The 18,821-nt window shown below is 38.5% G+C and overlaps 1 protein-coding gene across 16 annotated transcripts in view; it reads left to right on the forward strand.

Annotated features, from left to right (window-relative positions):
* The window catches only part of DLG1 (discs large MAGUK scaffold protein 1), a 149,677-nt gene that overhangs the window by 13,466 nt on the left and 117,390 nt on the right, over positions 1-18,821 (forward strand). For 15 of the 16 annotated variants that reach the window (XM_068692873.1, XM_068692874.1, XM_068692867.1 and 12 more), the window contains exon 3: positions 3,904-4,070. In XM_068692873.1, the coding sequence (XP_068548974.1) occupies positions 3,904-4,070 (167 nt within the window). Of the gene's footprint in view, positions 1-3,903; positions 4,071-14,449; positions 14,784-18,821 lie in introns of those variants that run through there. The other variant, XM_068692881.1, reaches the window with a different exon arrangement.

Below are 18,821 nucleotides of genomic sequence, written 5' to 3' on the forward strand. Positions count from 1 at the left end.
TTATATATGATATTGATTATATTATGTGTATCTGTATGCAAATTTAAATATATAATATATGTGTTAGCTGTGTGTATTCTCTCCCTATATATAATAGATGCTACACCATAGAATTGTCTGAAGCTAAGTGAAATCTACACAAAATAATTAAGTAACCTGATCTTTAGATAACTGCTGTTAGAGCTAGACAAACTAAATCAAAGCTGTAGGCAGGCCAAGACGAGTCCAGGGGCCTGGTAAGTAGCTTAACACGAGGCCTGTGGCCTGTTAGAAGCGATGCCAACACCTTCTTTATGGGGTGTCACCTTTCCCTAAAGAAAATACAGTTGTATGTATCCCATCTTTGACTTGCAGAGTAACAGTTCATGCAGAGGTGAAAGCAGAGAATAACTTTGTTCAGCTTTTTTTATTAAGTGACTGTAGTAAAATCATCCATCCCTGCAGGAAAGGGATATGCACAGGCCTTTGCTTCACAATGAGGTTTTTAGAATGCACGTCTATCGTAAGTGATCCCAAAGTGTTCGAGGTGTTTGGGTAATGCCCTCGATAATATGCTTTAACTTCTGGTTAGCGTGCAAGTGGTCGGGCAGTTGGGCTTGGTGATCTTTGTGGGTCCTCTCTGGCTGAACTCTTCTAAATACTTTCAAGAAAGTCTACTTCCTATTGCATATATTGCAAAAAGCATCAGACAAGCAGAAGCCTTCTGTCTGATTTCTGAAGAGCAGGGAAGAAATCTGTCTGAAGGAGTGGGATCGTGTTGCTGATTGCAATCCTTGTCCTCAGAGACAGAGCCTCTAGACCGAATTGACATGGACTTCTCAAGTGCCATTGACCTTACTTAGTGTAGGAGGGGCTCTAAGAATTGATTTGCTTCGGCATTTCTCCTGCCTTTCTAATCACTGTTATGGTTTTTAGTGAATCTGGAATCCACTTGCAAAATTGATTTGGGTTTTAATTTTGATAGATTACAATTTTTTTGTAAGAGTGAGCAGTTTTAGCTTCTGGTGTATCATGTTACTGGTGAATAGGAGCCTGGCCAAAGAAAGAAACTAAGATGAGGGGAGAATAGGAGAAGGGGGAAAAAATCTGCTTGCAAACTGAGAGGATTGTTTGTTTCAACTGCTTACCTTCTTACGGGACTGATAAATTAACAAAAAATCGTTTTCTCTTTCTTGTCTTAAAAAATTCCTTTTAGAATTGGTGTTCTGTTACTTTCTTTGTGTATTGACTTCTGCTCTCGGTGTCATTAAACGTTGCTAGTTTGGCTTACTGTGCTTTTACATGTGGACATGACTCCAGGAGGAAGAAATTCTTCCCTCAGAGGGTGCTGAGGCTGTGGGCTCACCCTGGCTGTGGGTGCCCTATCACTGTAGGTGCTCAAGGCCAGGCTGGATGGGAGTTGGGCAGCCTGGGCTGGTGGGAGATGTCCTTGCCCATAGCAAGAGGTTGGAACCAGGTGGTCATTTAGGTCCTTTCAGCCTCAGCCATTCTGGGATTTTCCCTGTTGGCTGCTATTTTTAAATGTCAGCTAGCTGTTCTAATGTTCCTCTTCTAGTTAGAAACTGCTTTGTTCAACTGTTCTGTGGTCTCTGATGGGAATTTTTTTCTTTAACTTAGTTTGCGCCTCAGTCTGATAGACATGAAAAATGCACACAACTTGAAGAATGAATTAACCATGAATGTAACGTAAAAAACGTGTTTTACTACCCGCTATCTACAAGAACTGGGAAAATGTCAGAACTTTTCATATGCTAAATAAAAATGCATCTTCAGATTAATAAGAGTTCATCAGATGTTTTAATCATGCTCACATGATAAAATATTTTTGTAAGCTGACACATAGCAGTAGACTAGAAGGAAAACCCTTTTTAAGGTTGCTCTTTCTGGCTTCACAAAAATGTAAGCATCCATCACTCATTTCTTGTGTACTTGAATGTATTGAAGGTGCACAGACTGCTTGGCTTAATGTTCGCATTCTGAATAGTAAAAATGTAAATTAATGTTTCCTTTTTTTTTTTTTAAATGTGTAGGCATCAAGTTCATAGGAACTTTTTTTTGGCTTTTGAGCAAGTTCAGGATAAACAGAAACTAATCCCAATATTAAGTAGTGTGTATATGTCTGACACCTTTCAATAGCGACTCTGCTGTTGTGTCCTTCATAAATGGAGGAGTGGAGATGGCGTGGGAAATAACGTGCTTTTGAAACACGGCATTGTGCAGTATGAAAAAATGGCTACCTCCGCTGGCAGGGAGACTTAAAAGTACCAGAACTGAGGATAGATGCCCTAGATTTCTGATGTAAAACACTTGCACAAATAAGCCCTTCCCATAAATAATGTAATAATCTTCACGTCCTGGTTGCTGTGGCTTGCAGCTGCAAGATCAACCTAAAACATTGCCTATTTTAATATACAAAGTACTGTCTATAGGGGGGGGAAAAACTTGGTATGCGTGATTGATGTATTAATGTTAATGCAGCTACAAGACAAATTTGCAGCCGTGGGAGCTAATGTGAAAGGTTTAAAGGCAATTTGTATCTCTTAGGCTGGTTTGCTCCTGTGTATCTAGGTCACCTAACGTCTTCTGCAACCCTTACTGTTTCTTCCAATCAGCAGCACTAAGAGCAAGTGTAACTTTAAAAATTAATGTAAGCAGTTGATAGGAATTTGACTCTTGCTCAGAGGAAAGACGGAAATGGAAGTTGAGAAACTGCAGTTTTCTGGACTTCTAAAGAGTGGGAGTACAATTTCTGTAGCAAAGTCTAAGTCTGGAGTACTACCAACAGTAAGATGTCTCTCATTTGTGTGGTGTTTCTATTGTGGTGCAACTCCATCTATAAAGGAATTAGTTACTGTGCCTCTGTTACCGTCTCTGGACAGCTGCTGAAAAGCTACAAAATTTTGCAGATTAGAACCCTCTCTATTGATGGCTGGATCCTATTTACTTCTTGGGCTAGCTTTGTCTGAAATGTTTGTCTTCTGTAAAGCTGGTGTAATTAAAAACATTAGTTATAACTGCTGTTTAGCATTTTTTTTACTTCCAAGAGGAGCCTAAAAGCTTCATAAAAACATTCTTTGTTTATCTGTCCCTCCCTTATCCTATACCTTCTCAGATTTATATTTTTTGAGTGATTTTAATGAGAACTTGTAGTTGCACTATCAAGTTTTGTATGCTTACGTATCACCCTTGATGCTTTTTTAGATTGCTTTAGTGGATAGGATGTCAGTAGAAAATAAAAACAATAAACTAGTGCAGCCAGATTCTTTTTCCCCAGAAGTTTCCAGTTGAGCCCTTAGGGTTGTAGAAAAAGCTATTAGTTCATTAATATGATTTGTAATTCATACTGTTTAATCCTATTTCTGTTGCTTGAGTCATCACCTGCTTTTTCAGCGTATCTTGATCAATCTTATTTTTCAATCTTATTTTTCTTAACTTCTCTTAACTTGTTGCTGATTCCATCAGTATACTTGTATTTCTGTGCTTGTTTAATTAAAATACGTACCACAGAAAAGACCTTCTAATATTGCCCTTGAACAGGAGATATCAGACAACCAAAGGTTACGTTATTGGAAGTTATGTATACCATGAACAGAAATCTCTTCTATTCCACTGCAGTTATTCCGAATGCTTCTGCTGTTCTGCTGCAGCTCACGCTGCCAGTAACAGTTCTACAGGTGGCAGAAGCCTGAAGTGAGTGGGAACACACAAGCGCTGAGGTATGGGGCATAGAGTGAGTTGTGTGCCCTGGGGGAAAGGTCAAGTGGTCGTGGTGATACAGCTTCATCTGTAATACACAGATAAAGTAGTAGGTATTTAATTTGTTTTGCGGGATGAAAACGTCATGCTCAGAATATCATAGGCTCCATAGTTACCATCTTCGCTGTTTTTTTCCCACATCTTTAGATATTCAAGAATTTTATGAAGTGACCTTACTGGACAATCCAAAATGCATCGATCACTCTCAACCATCTGAACCAATACAGCCTGTGAACACCTGGGACTTCTCCAGCCTTCCAAGCACAACAGTGACATCAGAAACACTGCCAAGCAGCCTTAGCCCAAGTGTAGAGGTATGTTATCTGTTTTATCTGTTCTAGTCTTCTTGTTGAGGCTATTAACTCAACTTCCCTGCATTTCCTTCATTTTATAAAATACTTACAGTATGAAGTTAAGTAGTCCTAGAGAATGTAACCTTTGGAATGTTTGATAACAGATGCATGCATTTTGCTTTGTCAGAAACTTGTTTATTAAACGTACCATTAAGTGACCATTGAATTGGATTTACACTCTCAGTTAGGAACTTGACAGGTTTAGTATGCATACACCCATCCATATCAACTGCTCATCAGTCGTAACTTCATGAATAATTTGGAAAATTGAAAGCCATAACTTTTTGATAAGAACTTTTCTCTTTGTAAGAAAGCTTCTGCTGTTTATACAGCTGTGTTTTTTATAGAAGGGCTTTTCTGGGAAATTAGATGAAATCAATTCTCACTAGTGAGTGATAAGAAAATTGAGCAGGGAAAGGCACATTAGTGTATATTAGTGAACAAATCGAATATGAGTCAACAGTGTGCCCTGGCAGCCAGGAGGGTCAACTGTACCCTGGGGTGCATCAAGAGCAGCATTGCTAGCTGGTTGAGAGAAGGGATTGTCCTGCTCTGCGCTGCTGCTGCCTTGCCTCAAGTACGATATGCAGTTTGGGGCACCACAGCATAAGAGAACTATTAGAGTTTATAAAGGAGGACTGCAAAGATGGTGAAGGGTCTAGAGGGCAAGATGTATGATGAGCAGCTGAAATCAGTTGGTCTCTTAAGCCTAGAGAAGAGGAGACAGAGGGTAGACCTCATCATGGCCTACACATTCTTCACAATGGGGAGTAGATGGGTAGGCCCTGTTTTTGTTTTTGTTTTTTTTTCTGGTGGCAAGCAGTAGGATTTAAGGGAATGGCTTGAAACTTGGGACAGGGGCAGCTCAGGCTGGGTGTCAGGAAAATGTTTTTCACAGAGAGGGTGGTCAGGCACTGAAACAGTCTCCCCAGTGCAGTGGTCACGGCACTGAGCTTGCTGGAGTTCAAGTATTTGGACAACGCCCTTAGACATAGGGTCTGAATTTGGGTGGTGCTATGTGGAGCCGGGTGTTGAACTGGATGGTACTTGTGGGTTCCTTCTAACTCAGAAAACTCTATGATTGTATGTAACAGAGCCAGATATAGTCAGTGTGCTTGTTGCAAACAGTTTTGTCACACTTCTCCTTCCTAACCTGGTATTAATTCTCCTGGTAGGAAGAAATACTAAATGTGCTCAGTTCTGACTTTGGTACACTACTGGTATGGTTTAACAGGCTATATTTTGAGATTATTTATCTGATGAAATTCCGCAGGGGTGCATCCTAGTTTGAGCCATCAGTGAAAATATCCTGATAAAATTATAAATGGGAAGAGAATGGTGTGTGGCTGCTTTGGAAGCAAATACTACAGAGAACTTTTGAGCAGCTTAAGTAATTAATGGGTAGGCCCCAGTTCAGCTGGCTCAAGTCCTGCACTTGGGTTCTAGTTGTGTAGCACCCATAGAGGTTGAATATTTAAGGAGTGGTTTCTTGGAAAAGGTCTGGGCTGGTTGTGAATCTTGAAGGGAGTCTGCCATGTCATGTTAATACACGAAAAGACACATCAGTATAGGCTTGTGGTATAAAACCTTTCTGTTCTACTTGATCTACATAAAGCTTTGCTGGAAGTATCATCTAAATCAAGGTACTGTGTTGCAAAAAATACAGAAAAGTTCAGTAAGTACTTAGAGACTGATGAGGAAGATCTGAAGCTTGAAAAAGAAATGGAGATGTGTAGAAGAGCACGTTATTAAATTCAGGCTTTGTGATTACTCACCCTGCTCTGAAACTGGGAAGTTAATTCACTAGAAGTTCGCTTGCTTCGCCACCAGGAAGTCCCCAAGAAGAAAGACTAATTTATCAGCTAAAGGGTATTCTTGACCCCGTACCTTTCTAAATATTCCATAGGGAAGCATGTAAATGTGTAAGTTAGTTACCAAGTCGGCGTCTCCGGATTTTGTCCTCATGTGGTAGTAGGCTGCCAGTAATAAAAGGACTTGTCCATGACACAGCACTGATGACAACAGATGTGCTGTTGTGGCAAAGTGACGAGTGTGTTGAAAGGAAGAACGGCCTAATTCGGGAAGTCTTACCATAGATGTTAGTATATGGCCTGCTGAGCTATTTGCTAGATGAAGCAACTGTTTTTCCTGTACAGTCTGGTGGTCTGGTATATAGTGTTACACCAACAGAACCTGAGAACCTGATACAGCGTGGATTACTTTGTTATTCTTATAAGTGGCCCAGATTTGGACATTTGTGACAAAGCCACCTGTCTTCCTTGAGACTTTTTGTCTCAAGTATCATGTGAAAGTCCAGCAGTTGTTTGACCTTCAATGTATGAGGGAGGTCTTACATATACTTTGACTATTTAAAAGCTTAGTTACGTACATTGGTATTGATGCTAGTTTATGTAGAACTGAAACTAGGCTTTTCTCAGTCTGGCACCTACAGTAAAGTTTGTCTCATATTTCATTAGTTAGAATACTGCTTGAGGAATGCAGTTTTTATGCATTACAGTTGGATAGACGGACCAATTTGAAGTGTGGTAGTGCAGCATTCGTTTCATTTCTTTTTTGTGTATGTCTTTGTTTAGCTTTCAAAAATGTATATAATTATTACAGTAAACATGTAGTCATGTACATATTGCCAGTCTTTTTTACTGACTGCTTTCTTTTCAGTACCTTTCACTCAATATTTTATAAATTAGAAGAAAAACAACAACAAAAAAAAAAAACACCACCAAAGCAATCAAACAAGCAAATGAGAAATCATTTATCGACAGTCTGTTCTGCATGCTTGCTGTGTGTAGTACATGACGGTTAATGTTTTTATTCTGTAAAACTTGATGCATTTTGGTTTCAGGAACACTTCTTTCTGAGGTACTTCATTTTTTTAATATTTGTTTTTAATCAACTCAAGGGTGTAATGATACTGCAGTACTGGTACAGCACGTGCAAACTCTAATGACTTTTGTTTGCTGAAACTAGAGATCGGGGGAACTTAAGGTTAGTGTATCTCACTTCGTTCATAGCTAGCTTGTTTTCGAACAGAAACTTTTTAGATGTGCAAGGCTGCTGCCCAATTCAGTATTAGTCCATTAACCAGTTATAATGAGATCAGCATTCCAGATGCACTTGGACATTATTTTAGCTTTGTTGTACTTCATGCCAGGCTGGTAGGACTGTAAGTGATGAGAACGGGACAGTCTTTTTTCTTGCTTGCAAATTGTTAGCTGTGGATGCAATACCTTAAATCATGTTTCTTTTGCCTTAATGATATGTCTTTGCTGTGGTTACTCTGGACCAAATGAGTTTTCATCCAGCTGACACTGGTGTATGCAAACGTTGCTTGAGAGTGGCAATATAATGCTTCCCTGAAGTGATTACGGGTTGTATTACAAGAACTCTTTCTATGCAGCTGACTCTGGAAATGACTTTTTAGCAATGTGTGCTTGTATATATACATAGAGTAGTGGTATGCAAGCTTAGGTTGCCTGAGGACTTTGAATGGAAGACAGAGTTGTTTTTGCTTTACTCCTTCTGGATCAGAAGAGTGGATTTTGTAGTTCCCATAGATACTGTATTAGTGAAAGTTAGAACTACAGTTTGCGGTTTTCCTGTTCACGGCAATCTGTTTTCCTTATCATCCTTTATATTTCCTGGAACCATATTTGACAACTTTATTTCTTTTACTTTCCAATACAAAAAGATAATGAAGCAAAAAAAAAAAAAAAAAAGGAGAGAGATTCAAGACAGTGATGAGCAGGGAGGGAATGTTAATCCTTTCAGTACTAATGACTAGGGAAAGATGTATATCGTTTCACTTAGAGAAGGTTCAGGGGTGCATACAATTTCCTTACGAGCATTAAATTCTGAGTGCAGGTCTGTGCTGGCAAAGCAGCAAACAATCTGAAGCCGAATTGCTTAACGCTAGTGGTAGTGAGAGAATTGTCTCCACAGGAAAGCGTGGTCTGTAAAGCTGTTTGCCGTGATCTGTAGTGCCATCTGTAGGTGGGACAGTTTGCGTTTGAGAAATACGTGGTGAAACTTGAATCACTGGTAGAAGTCTCCTTTGACCTAATTGAATAGTGTATTGCTAAGGAGACGGTTTTGTGATGTGTTCTTTAATTCTTTCACATGCGTTTCAATATTTTGATAATTTGAACTCAAGGTGAATAGCAGACACTTGTTAATTTCTCTGATTTAAAAGTAACCACAATAATTTGATCTTAGAAGCTGCAAGAAAAAAACAGCCCCCCCTCATAAAACAAACAAAAACCAAAATGAGCCTTGTCTCAAAATAAAGGTTTTGGCTTAGGAGGTGAAACATTACTTAGATTGTCTTACTGTTACAGTTAGGCTAACAGATCTCTGTTTAGTGAGTAATGGTGGCTCATCTGTGGTTTTCCCACACTTAAACAAGAGAGTATCTGGCTTACTGCCTTCTAAGAAAGTCGAAGAGGATGTAAGGTAAGAAAACAGCTGAAATTATATACTAGTCAGCTAAATGTCAGGCCATGACACAGTGGAATGAAACTGTCTAATCATCTTGGAATCATAGAATGATTCAGGCTCACTGATGAGACTAGATTGCTAAGGATTTCATCCAGTGGAGTCTTGAAAATCTCTAAAGATGGAGACTCTAAAACCTCTCAGGGCAAGCTGTTCTGATGCCGGACTATCATGGAGGGGAAAAACGGGGAAAAGTGTTTGCTTATTTCTGATTGAAACCTCTCTTCCAATTTATTTCTTTTTCCTAATATTTGTTCATCATGCAGCATGCTTGTGTCCCTGTTGTTCTGGAAGTACTAGAAGGCTACTTCTAGGTTCTGCTGAACCTATTTCTCAAAACTAAAACAAGACCAGTGTCATCATCTTCCCTCAAGGAGTAAGCTTCCAGCCCCCTCACCGTATTAATGGCTCTCTGTGGAACTTGCTCCGGGTTATCAACATCTTTCTCATGTTGGGGCACCCAAAATTGAATGCAGTATTCCAGATGCAGCAATGGAAGTGCCAAGCAGAGTGGAGTCATAGTTTCCCTTGATACTACTGACTGTGCTTCTGCTAATGCTGCATAGATGCTGTTAGCCGCCCTTGCTGTTAAGCATACTGCAGGCTCGTGTTCAACTTGCTCAAAATCTGTAAAAAGAAAGACGATAATTAATGTGAATATTTTGAACAGAGAGAGGTAGGATTAAGCTAACCTAATTTTCTCCTATGCGGGAACTGTTCTTGTTGGCAAAGCAAGCACGAATGTCTTTTTAACCTTTGTAAGGTATTTTTGATAGTTCTGTGTGACTTCTTAAGGTGAGCTAATACAGTCTAGCAGAAAAAACTTCAGAGGTATGGTTTCTAGTGGAATTAAAAAGGTCTGTATTTAATGGGTAGTAGCAGTTTGTACTCAAAATGGAAAGGTGTTATCAAATAGCTAATCAGGATCTTAAAGGAAATTCCTGAGAAGAGTCACACAGAGTGCATTACTAAAGCTGCAGGATGCTATAGTTCTGTTTCTCTGTTTCCAAGTTGTGCTGACTGCAATATCCTCATCTGGCCTTTACAAATGCAGTCAATTGTACCTGTCCGAATAGCAGGCTGTTCCTGGAGAAATCCTAGACCTGTCACACTACTTCAAATATCTTCTTTGCCTTAGTATTTATTAAGACAAAGTGCTGGCTAGCTTGACAATACGCTATGTCTGACTGCTGTACACCCTGTTGTCATACTGTTGCTTTAGGATTGTATTTATACATGTGTGTTGTCTGTTATTTATTTCAACTATGTTCCTACAGAAATAGAAACCACCTTTTTTTTGTGTATCTCTTAGTGTATGGTCCTAGGCCTTTCGGGCATCTCCTTGCTTTCCCCATGCTAACTTCTGTGGTAGGCAAATGGTATTTGGCTTGCTATGTGTTTTTCATTTTTGAAAGATCTTGAAATCCAGGCTGTTTGTACAAATCTGAATATGTAAGTCAATTCAGAATGCACGCACAAACAATAAAAATCTGTTACTTATAAAAACTTACTCTCCTCCATTCAGAAGTAAAAGGAGAACTTAGAAAGAAATGAGATGAATTTGATATCCAATTGTGGTTTTTTATTTTACTGATAATAATTACATTGTGCACCCTGGTTCTAAGGTGGTTGGATTAGGTTACAGCATCTTAAAATTTTAATGCTTTCTTTGCTAAAGGAACCAAGAAAATACTTGCAGCGATGCTACTGCTTGATCTTTAACTAGGTCTTTGAAATCTCTCTTCAGATCTGCTGAAGTTGGGCAGCTGACATACCAGAAGCCGAGCTGAGCCTGCTTCTCTGGTTATACCTGTGACAGCTGTATGCTGTACAGGTTTTCTCATAGACTCTGAGAGCAAAGTAGCATTTAAATGATCATATGTACTTTTAAAATTTGGGGATAGATGAAACTACCTGCAAAAGCAGTATTTTTCCAAAGTGTTTTTTTTATTTGCTAGATTTATTCAATGTATGCTTTATCTGTGCAAGAATTTCCCTTTATCTGGTGACTTAACTGGTACAAGGAATCTCTCGCACTGATAAAAAGATAAGCCTGTGAAGGCACAAGAAGTGACTATCAAATATAACCTGAAAGAATCGGTAGGCAATTCAAGATGAGAAAATCCTATCTCTTTCCTTTGTATTGCTCACATGAGTATCATGCTTTGTTTTTTTAATATGTCACAAATAGCAATGAATGAAAACACACTTTTTCTTCGGGTGAAACTGAATAGAATGGCTGTTGCTGATGGCTGAACTATCGAGCTGACAGGACAGAGGTTTATTTTCAATAAATACGAATGACATAAAGAGATTTCAGTGCTTCTTACAAATTCAGTAGCATAACAGTGGTTTTACTGGCTAAGAAATGCTTACTGGCTACGTGACATAAAGGTGTCTTACTCTTCAGTGTGTTAAAGGTGGAGCCCTTCATGATTTTGATTCGGGTTTTGGTGTGTCCTTGAAGATTTGTTGTTCCTCACAACACAATTCAAAGGAAGGAAGTTTCTAAGTTAATGTATTGTTTATTTACAGTAGCTTCTATTCTATTTTCCTTACCTAGTTCCCTTTCTTAAACAACTCTTTTTTTTTTTTTCTCTGAGCTCCAGAATTTAACACACGCTTGGTCATTCAAGGAATTTTAAAATTTGTCTCCAAGTAGCAATATTGTTGTTTCTTATGATAATGCTAAATCTCATGAACCCTTGACTCATATCTTCAAATCTATCTTCTATGAGCAATATTTCCAATGAACAGCCTGCAGTTACTATGTTTCTGGGCTGGGAAATGCTTGTTTATGTGCAGATCTCCTTGAGAGCTTATCCATCTGTGTATTATATTTATGAAAACGTGCATTGGAATTTGCTACAAAATTTCTTGCTCTGTCAGTAGGGTACGTGTGATTGGTGTCTTTTTGTTCTGCGTGGGTTTTGCCTCATGACAACATCTATTTACTGATAAATAACTTTTTCTCCCATTTAAATTAAAATGCACATTCTGTTGTTTGTGCTTAGCTGAAGATGAGTTTTGAGGGCTGCCAGGCAGGGCTTTAATGCAAGTGTAGTAGTGTACTGATTGGTGAAGGGCTCTTATGTAGCTTGTTCTGGTTTGTACAGTGGCTGTCAGTATGTTCAAGTGTGCTTGTAGTAAAATCTCTTTGTGCCCTCTGCTCAGAAACGTTTAGTGTGCCCACTCATGATCTATGAATTTTCAACCAAGAATTGCCTCTTCCTACTGTCTGAATTGGTCTCTTCTTCCACAGCTCATAGTCTGAATAGTCAATCTAAAAAGTTGTGCCTTTTGTGCCAAGGCTAATGGGCATCAGGTCTTGTTAAAAGATGATTGAGAGTGGAAAGCGAAAAAAGTGTCGTGATGGTGATCCTTAATTCTCATTTTCTTTGGAAGTCCTTTGGAACTAAAAAAAAAAAAAAAGGGGGGGGGTAGGTGGGGAAGAGAAGAAAGTGATTGCCCTGGAACATAAGCCGGTTGTAGCCAGGATTAGTCTGTAGAAGCTTAATCTTGGAACAAGATGGCTGAGAGAAATTTGAGAAAGCATCGTTGATTTTTGCCCTTGATGTACAGAACATGATGGGCAGGCAGAGCTTGGGTGTACTGTTAGGAACTTGTGCAGTGAAGTTTGTGCAAGGAACATGCACGTGGACTGCATGTCTTGAACTGGTCATTGGAGACATTTCTGGGCCAGGTGCTGGATATGTGCCAAGCCACCTAAAAATGTACTTGCTCTTTTTTTTGTCTTCTTGGATGCTTGTGCTTTACCAAGTTCAAAGCACATAAGAAGCAGTCTTAAAAGAAGACTTGGGAAATTCAAGAATAATTTGCATGCTGATACCTTGCATTGAGCTATGGGAGTATTTTTTCTTCTGACAAAGGAAAGTCCCAACTGCTTAGCTAACTGGTGCTTTGCTTCTCTGTTTTCTGAAGTCAGAGATTTATACTTCTGTCTGGGTTAGCCATAACAGTCCAAAAGATGCATGTTTTTCCCACTGATGCTTTGCAGTAGTGAAAACTTCATTTAGGTATTCATATTAGAAATATTTCGTAGACTTCAGAGACAATATGAAGGTAGTAACAAGTATCTCTGGCCTGACTTGGACACACGTAAAAGTCATGTTCCTGGTGGCTGAGTGATACAGGGTTTACCTTGAAGTTCTGTTTAAGCTGAACTGAGTAGTTTTTGCTAGCATGTGATTTTCTTGCCTAATGATTTTGTTTTAATTTTGAAATGGGAGAATTATTTTGCAGTGTCCTCCCTTTGTTGTCCCTTAAATGCACAATCTGCCTGCAAAATAAAATGCATAATTTTAGGAATAATAGTTCTTATTTTCTACCTTTTTAACTTTTGACTTTTTTCCTTCCCTCTAGTATAAAATATGGTAGAGCCAGGGAGTCAAGTGGGGTAAAATTGCAATTTTTCTGCTGTTACATCTGCTTAAAGGGAAAATGGCATTCCTGTTTGATTTTATAGCTGTCTTGAGCCAAAGCTTGCCAACCAATATTTGATACCATTCGGCACATGGGGCTTCTGTCGTGAGTGTCTGCGCTCTCTAAGTCTCCTGCCACTTCCTCAAGTGTAGGCTTAGATGGAGAAACTCATTTAAAACCAAGCTAACTTTGGTTTTGGTTTTAAGACAGATTGCAATGTGTGTGTTCCATTCAATGTCAAGCAGATACACAACTGTGGATAAAAATTTACTTTCAACGTGTGTGCAGTAGCTGCATTAAACTTGAGACTGGTGATGACCATTGTAGGTGGTGGACTGTGGCATGTTACGGTGGTCTTGCAGTGAGGGAGCAAAATGTGAGCCCTGTAGGTGCTGGGACAGCTACTTGTCTAGGCGTTTAGTAGGCTGTTACTAAATTAAGCTTTATTGTTCTAGATGATGTGATGTGAAAAATAGCTCTTTGAAGGACAAAAAAGGAGAGAGAACAGTCTTGTACTAATGCAATGCATACCAGAGGCTGCTTGTACTTGATTTTGAAACTTGTTTTTAACTTAAAGGGAATAGTGAGAATGCCCTAGGTAGATACCTAGGCTATTTTAGACTTGCTTGCTGATGTGAAATAGAGTTTGACTAGTTGTAGGACTTAAACTGAATGCGAAATAACGCAGATGAGATTTTAGTAGTTTGAAATAGTCTACTGAATGTTTTTCAAAATGCTTCCCTGTGCAGGGAGCAAAGGTGGAGAGGGAGAACTAACAGGGCAAGGTAACTGAAACTGTGTTAACTAGTTGCTTTCAATTCATTGTGTGCTAAATTAGTATAATGAGATTCTTACCTGTTTATGAAAGTGCCAGTTTCGTGTTGCTTAGTACACAGACTAGCTTTTGTGCCCAAGTGTTTGACTTTTCCCAGCTGGGCTAATTGGGCTGAGGAGACAATGCCTGTGCACACAAACTTTGCCTTGTCACTGCATTACAGCATTACAAAAGGAAATGAAATTCTAGGTTAATTCAAGGCTCAAAATAGCATTTCTCTTGCAATATGCATTACTCTTTCCTTGCCACTTTCTTGTCTCCCTGTTCTACATGGAATATTCCATTCATTACTGCCTAAGAAATCGGTTATTTTTCAGTCTGCAAATGCTGAAATGATGTTAGAGGAGAAATGCTTCCTACCAACCATAACAGTTTTTGAATGACAGCTTCATTCTGGAAATCATAACCAGCTAAGAGAAGCTGAACTGGGATTTTTTTTGCTGTAAATAATTTTGTATTGCTTTTCATCAAATGATTCCCTATGACTCTCATGTGTTAGGTAATCCTGAAAGAGGAGTACGTGAAACAGAATATGAGGAGGCACTTAGCTGGTATGGAATAAGACTTGACATCTTTTCTAAGATATTTTCAAGGATAACTTCAAGATTTTCAGATGTAGATAATCAAAATAGGTTGAGTATCCTTCATGAAACTTAAAGCATTTGTATTTTAGCTTGCTCTCCTTTTTTTTTTCTCCACGTTGTTTCTACCTCTGATTCCAAAGGGAATCCTGGCATACACTGTACTATTTTGACTATTCAATAAGCGTGCTTCTCCTCATTTGAGATGGTGCTTAGCTGTGATTGGAAATAAACCTTTTTAATGTTTGGAAAGATACCTGCTATGCTGAAACAATGGATTGTTTATGCATTGTAACAACAAAGGTAAGATGATAAAGCTTTTGATTAATGCCTATGATCTTAAAAGTTCTGGAACCTTTCTTTTAGGGTTTGCTTACCTATAATGAAAATGTCTTGATTGTTTCCTAGTGTTGATTTTTTTTTAACTTTAAATGTACTCATTGTGAAAAATAAATTCTGTAGTTGTTGCTAAGAACAGTCACAAATCTTAATTCTTCTAAGATCTGATCATGCACATTGGAAAAACTCATGTAGTAGAATTATGTGTTTTTGTCATTTTGCAGTAAGGTTCTTTGCTATTTTGGCACATTTAAAGAGTGAATTGTTACAGGAATTTGCTTTTTATTCTGATATGTGGAACTCCAAGTCATGTTTTACATAACCTTTATTGAAGATGATAAATCTGGGAATTCCTGCTAGGGATGGATACATTCTGTATGTATTCTGTATTCTGTAATTTGAGCATCTTGCTACTTTGAGATGAAGAGACACAAATAGTTTAGTGTCATTACTTCAGTGCTAGGATGAAGTTTTGTGGGTGATTGTTTTGAATACAGTCCACTTGTAACTGCTGAAGTTAAAACATGATGCATAAATGAAATGTAAAGTTGTATGTGCTTATGAAATGTGGATAGATAAGACTTTCTTGCATGCTTTTCAAGTATTTCCATTTTTCTTGTTACTGGTGAAGTGCTGTTCTATATTGCTCCCTTTTCCCTGGTTGTTGGGAGTAGCTGCAGGTTTAATTGTTTACTAAGCTACTCAGGCTTTTGACAATATCTTTTTAGATAACTTGAAAAAATGAAACTTGTTTAATTTCATTCTACTTCTTGAGAAAGAGGCTTGCATGAGCATCTTTAAGAATATTGCATGGGTTTAGTGATAACTATTAAAATGCAAGGTATAGCTCCTTATGGTTCTTTGTGATAGAAGGAAGCATAGACTGACTGGAATGGGTGAAGTTACCTTGTCTGTCACCAGCAAAGGGGTCTTTCTGGTGTTCAAGTTGTGCATTTTTTGGAAGTGAAACCTCTAAAATCACAAGTTTGATTAATTACATTAGTTTTTGGTGTAGCTACTTTACTTTTAAAATACTGCTTTTGGTACTATGAGACTGGGATTAGATGTTAGTTCCTTGACTTCAGTTGAAGTCATATGTACCTAAATTTTGCTGTATGTACTTTTATTTTAAAGGGAGGGGGAAGTGTTGTCAACGTTGTCACTGAGCTGCTTGACTTTAGTTTTGTGTGTTTGTTTAGTTCCTCATATCTACTTGTCTAAGAGTAGAAAGATAACTTTTACAGAAAGTTAAGCTGAATGAAAATTTATTCTGGGGAAAAAAGGCTTATTTTTTAGTATGGTCAGCCTAGCCCTATGAGGGGTAATGCTCAAACCAGCAAGTCTGTTCACAGAAGTGCTGTATGGAAGAGGACAAGATCACCTTTTCTCAACAGCAGTTAAGATTGACTTAGACTGGTCATGCATTTCCACCTGGAGCTATCACCATGTAATCCTTCCTGTCTGTTTCATGTGAAGCTTTGGCCCCATTTAACTTAAATGCTGCTGTAGTGGATTGTGTCTTTAAATAAAGCAGTTGATTTGAACTGGTGCTTTTAAAAGGACTGTTTGCTTGCCTGTGAACATCAGTGCATCTGATGACTTGAAAGCTGTAATCTAATGAAAAATACTTTCCTTAATTTTGTGCTTGAATCTACTACTCTGATGAAAAGGAAAATGAATGCATATGACATTTGATATCAGGATTCAAAAATGTATGATAGGATTAGAAATAGTGATAACTACTACCCCTTTCTCCTACTTGAGAGGAGAAATATTTGAAACAATTCATTGTTATGCTTTATTACAGTATAGCAAAGTAAAGAATTTGGTCAGGGAGATAAGTTTTCCACTGAATTTGAGATCTTTCATAATTTGATATTTGATAATTCTGCTGTGCTTAACTCAGAATGAAGATGTATTTGTGATGGACAAAGAGGTCCTTAAACTACTTTGTTTTTTTCTAAGGTCTAACTGGTTTACTTTGCACTCATCCAGTGCAAAGAATAGTGATTAACGCAGGATTTTTTCTCTCCTTATGTGGGCACATTTGGTTTGATGTAGGTAGGCAAATTTGCATCACTGCAACCATGGATACTATTAAGAGCAGGCACGTGGGCTGTGCTTACAGTAATGATTTTATTTAAGTAACAGTTTTAAATGAGTACATGACTCTTAAAATATACAGAATATGAAAAATCATTAATATTTTCCAGAACAGCAGTTTCTGAGCAGTCATCCTTGGCTTGGTTGTTCAGTAGTATACTTTAAGTAAAATAGTTGAGTTTAAACATGTGATTTAAAATGTCCTTGAATAATATTTCTAGTGAGACAGCAATGGAAAAGAGTGATTTTGTATTGTTTTTGTTTCAAAACACTGAGAAGCATACTGCTTTTGGGCAATACCAGAGCAGGATCTGTCTAGTCCAGTGCCTTGTTTCTGACAGTAGCTGAAACACCATATCTTGGTAAGGGGGCAGTGTATGTATGAGATTCCCCTGTGTTACCTTTAGGACCTCTCTCTACCCCTAGTTCAAACGTCATCATCTCTTCATGCAAGTACAGTGCAACAAAAGGCTAAGGTTTTTTTTCTTTGTAACCTCCTCTTAGATGGAAGAAGACTGCTGCTAGCTTGACCCAAAGCTGCTTCTCTCCAGGTTAAACAAGCCCAGTTCCCTGAACCTTTTCTCAGTGTGCTCCAGCCACTTGGCCACTTGTCTTGGTGGCTTTTCAGAGCACCTGCCCCTGTATTCCAAATATGATCTAGAAAGTGTATGAAAATGCTTTGTAACTTCTCCCACAGCAGTCTTAAATTATTGGAGGTAGAAAAATGAAAGACACTGATGGTGGAAGGAAGTAAGTTATGGAGGCAAGGGTGTGAAAATGGAAACAACTACAATATAAGCTTTTATGTGTAAACCTGATACAGAAATCACTTGATGGACCCAAAGGATACTTTCTTAAAGTGGAGCAACAAATCCTAGAATTTTGTGAATTTAAAATCGTGGAGATCAAAACTCAGATACATGGGAAATAATTAAACTAAAAGCTTAAGAAATACACCGAGTGTTAAATTAGTCCCCAACACCTCTTTGAAGTTGGCACATGTAAGTGATGTGTCATGATGGGTTTTGGCAAGGAACTTCATTTTGCCAACATTTCTTGTGTTCACTAAAATACAAATAGCTTTCCAAATATATTTGATTGGATTGCATATAAATCATAGTTATCTGCTGAGCCAATTGAGTAGTGCAAATAAGGCAGCGCTTTGCTTTGATATGCCATCTGGTTAGAGTGCTGAAGGAATGCGTACAGAATCAGTCATCATAAAAACTTTGGGAAGTGAAAAAAAAGACACTTCTACATTGCAGTAACGTTGGCAGTGTCAGCAGATGGTATGAAATTGCTCCTGTATGTAATCTTGAAGCATAAAGCAGTGCCAAAGAAACAGCTGCCTACTAGGATAGCTGGTAGGTGTCAAAACCAAGGGTGGTTGCCTGCAGACTAAAGGATTGGCTGATCATCGTTTGGAACAGGAGACGAGGTGTGCTGTTAAGAATGAGGAATGCATGCCGTAGGTGGATTTAAAGGTTATCTGACAAAAATGAGGAGGAATACAAGCAGAGAATACTGATTTTGTAGTCATACCAGGCAAAATGACATTCTCACTGCAGGTATTTGGTGTGGTCGTGAACACAAGTGCTTTAAAGACTGCTCGAAGTTCTGCTCAGATCAGACTTGCCAGGGATCATACTTCCCCTTGCATGGCAAGTAAAAAAGCCCAGGACAACATGAGGCAGCATGAGGTCAGTTATGTCCAGGAGTTACAGCTAAAGCAACACTACATTTCATTTTCCATGGATGGAACTGAAAGGTAACTTGAGTGAGTTCCAAAGGTGAATGGGTTTGTGCATAATGAGACAATGAGGACATCAAGAGTGAGGAAGAAGTTGGCGCAAAGTGACAGTGGTGGACGTGATGAAGTGACCTGATACGTAAAATCTG

Source organism: Anas acuta, chromosome 9 (assembly GCF_963932015.1).
Source record: "Anas acuta chromosome 9, bAnaAcu1.1, whole genome shotgun sequence".
Classification (NCBI taxonomy): domain Eukaryota; kingdom Metazoa; phylum Chordata; class Aves; order Anseriformes; family Anatidae; genus Anas; species Anas acuta.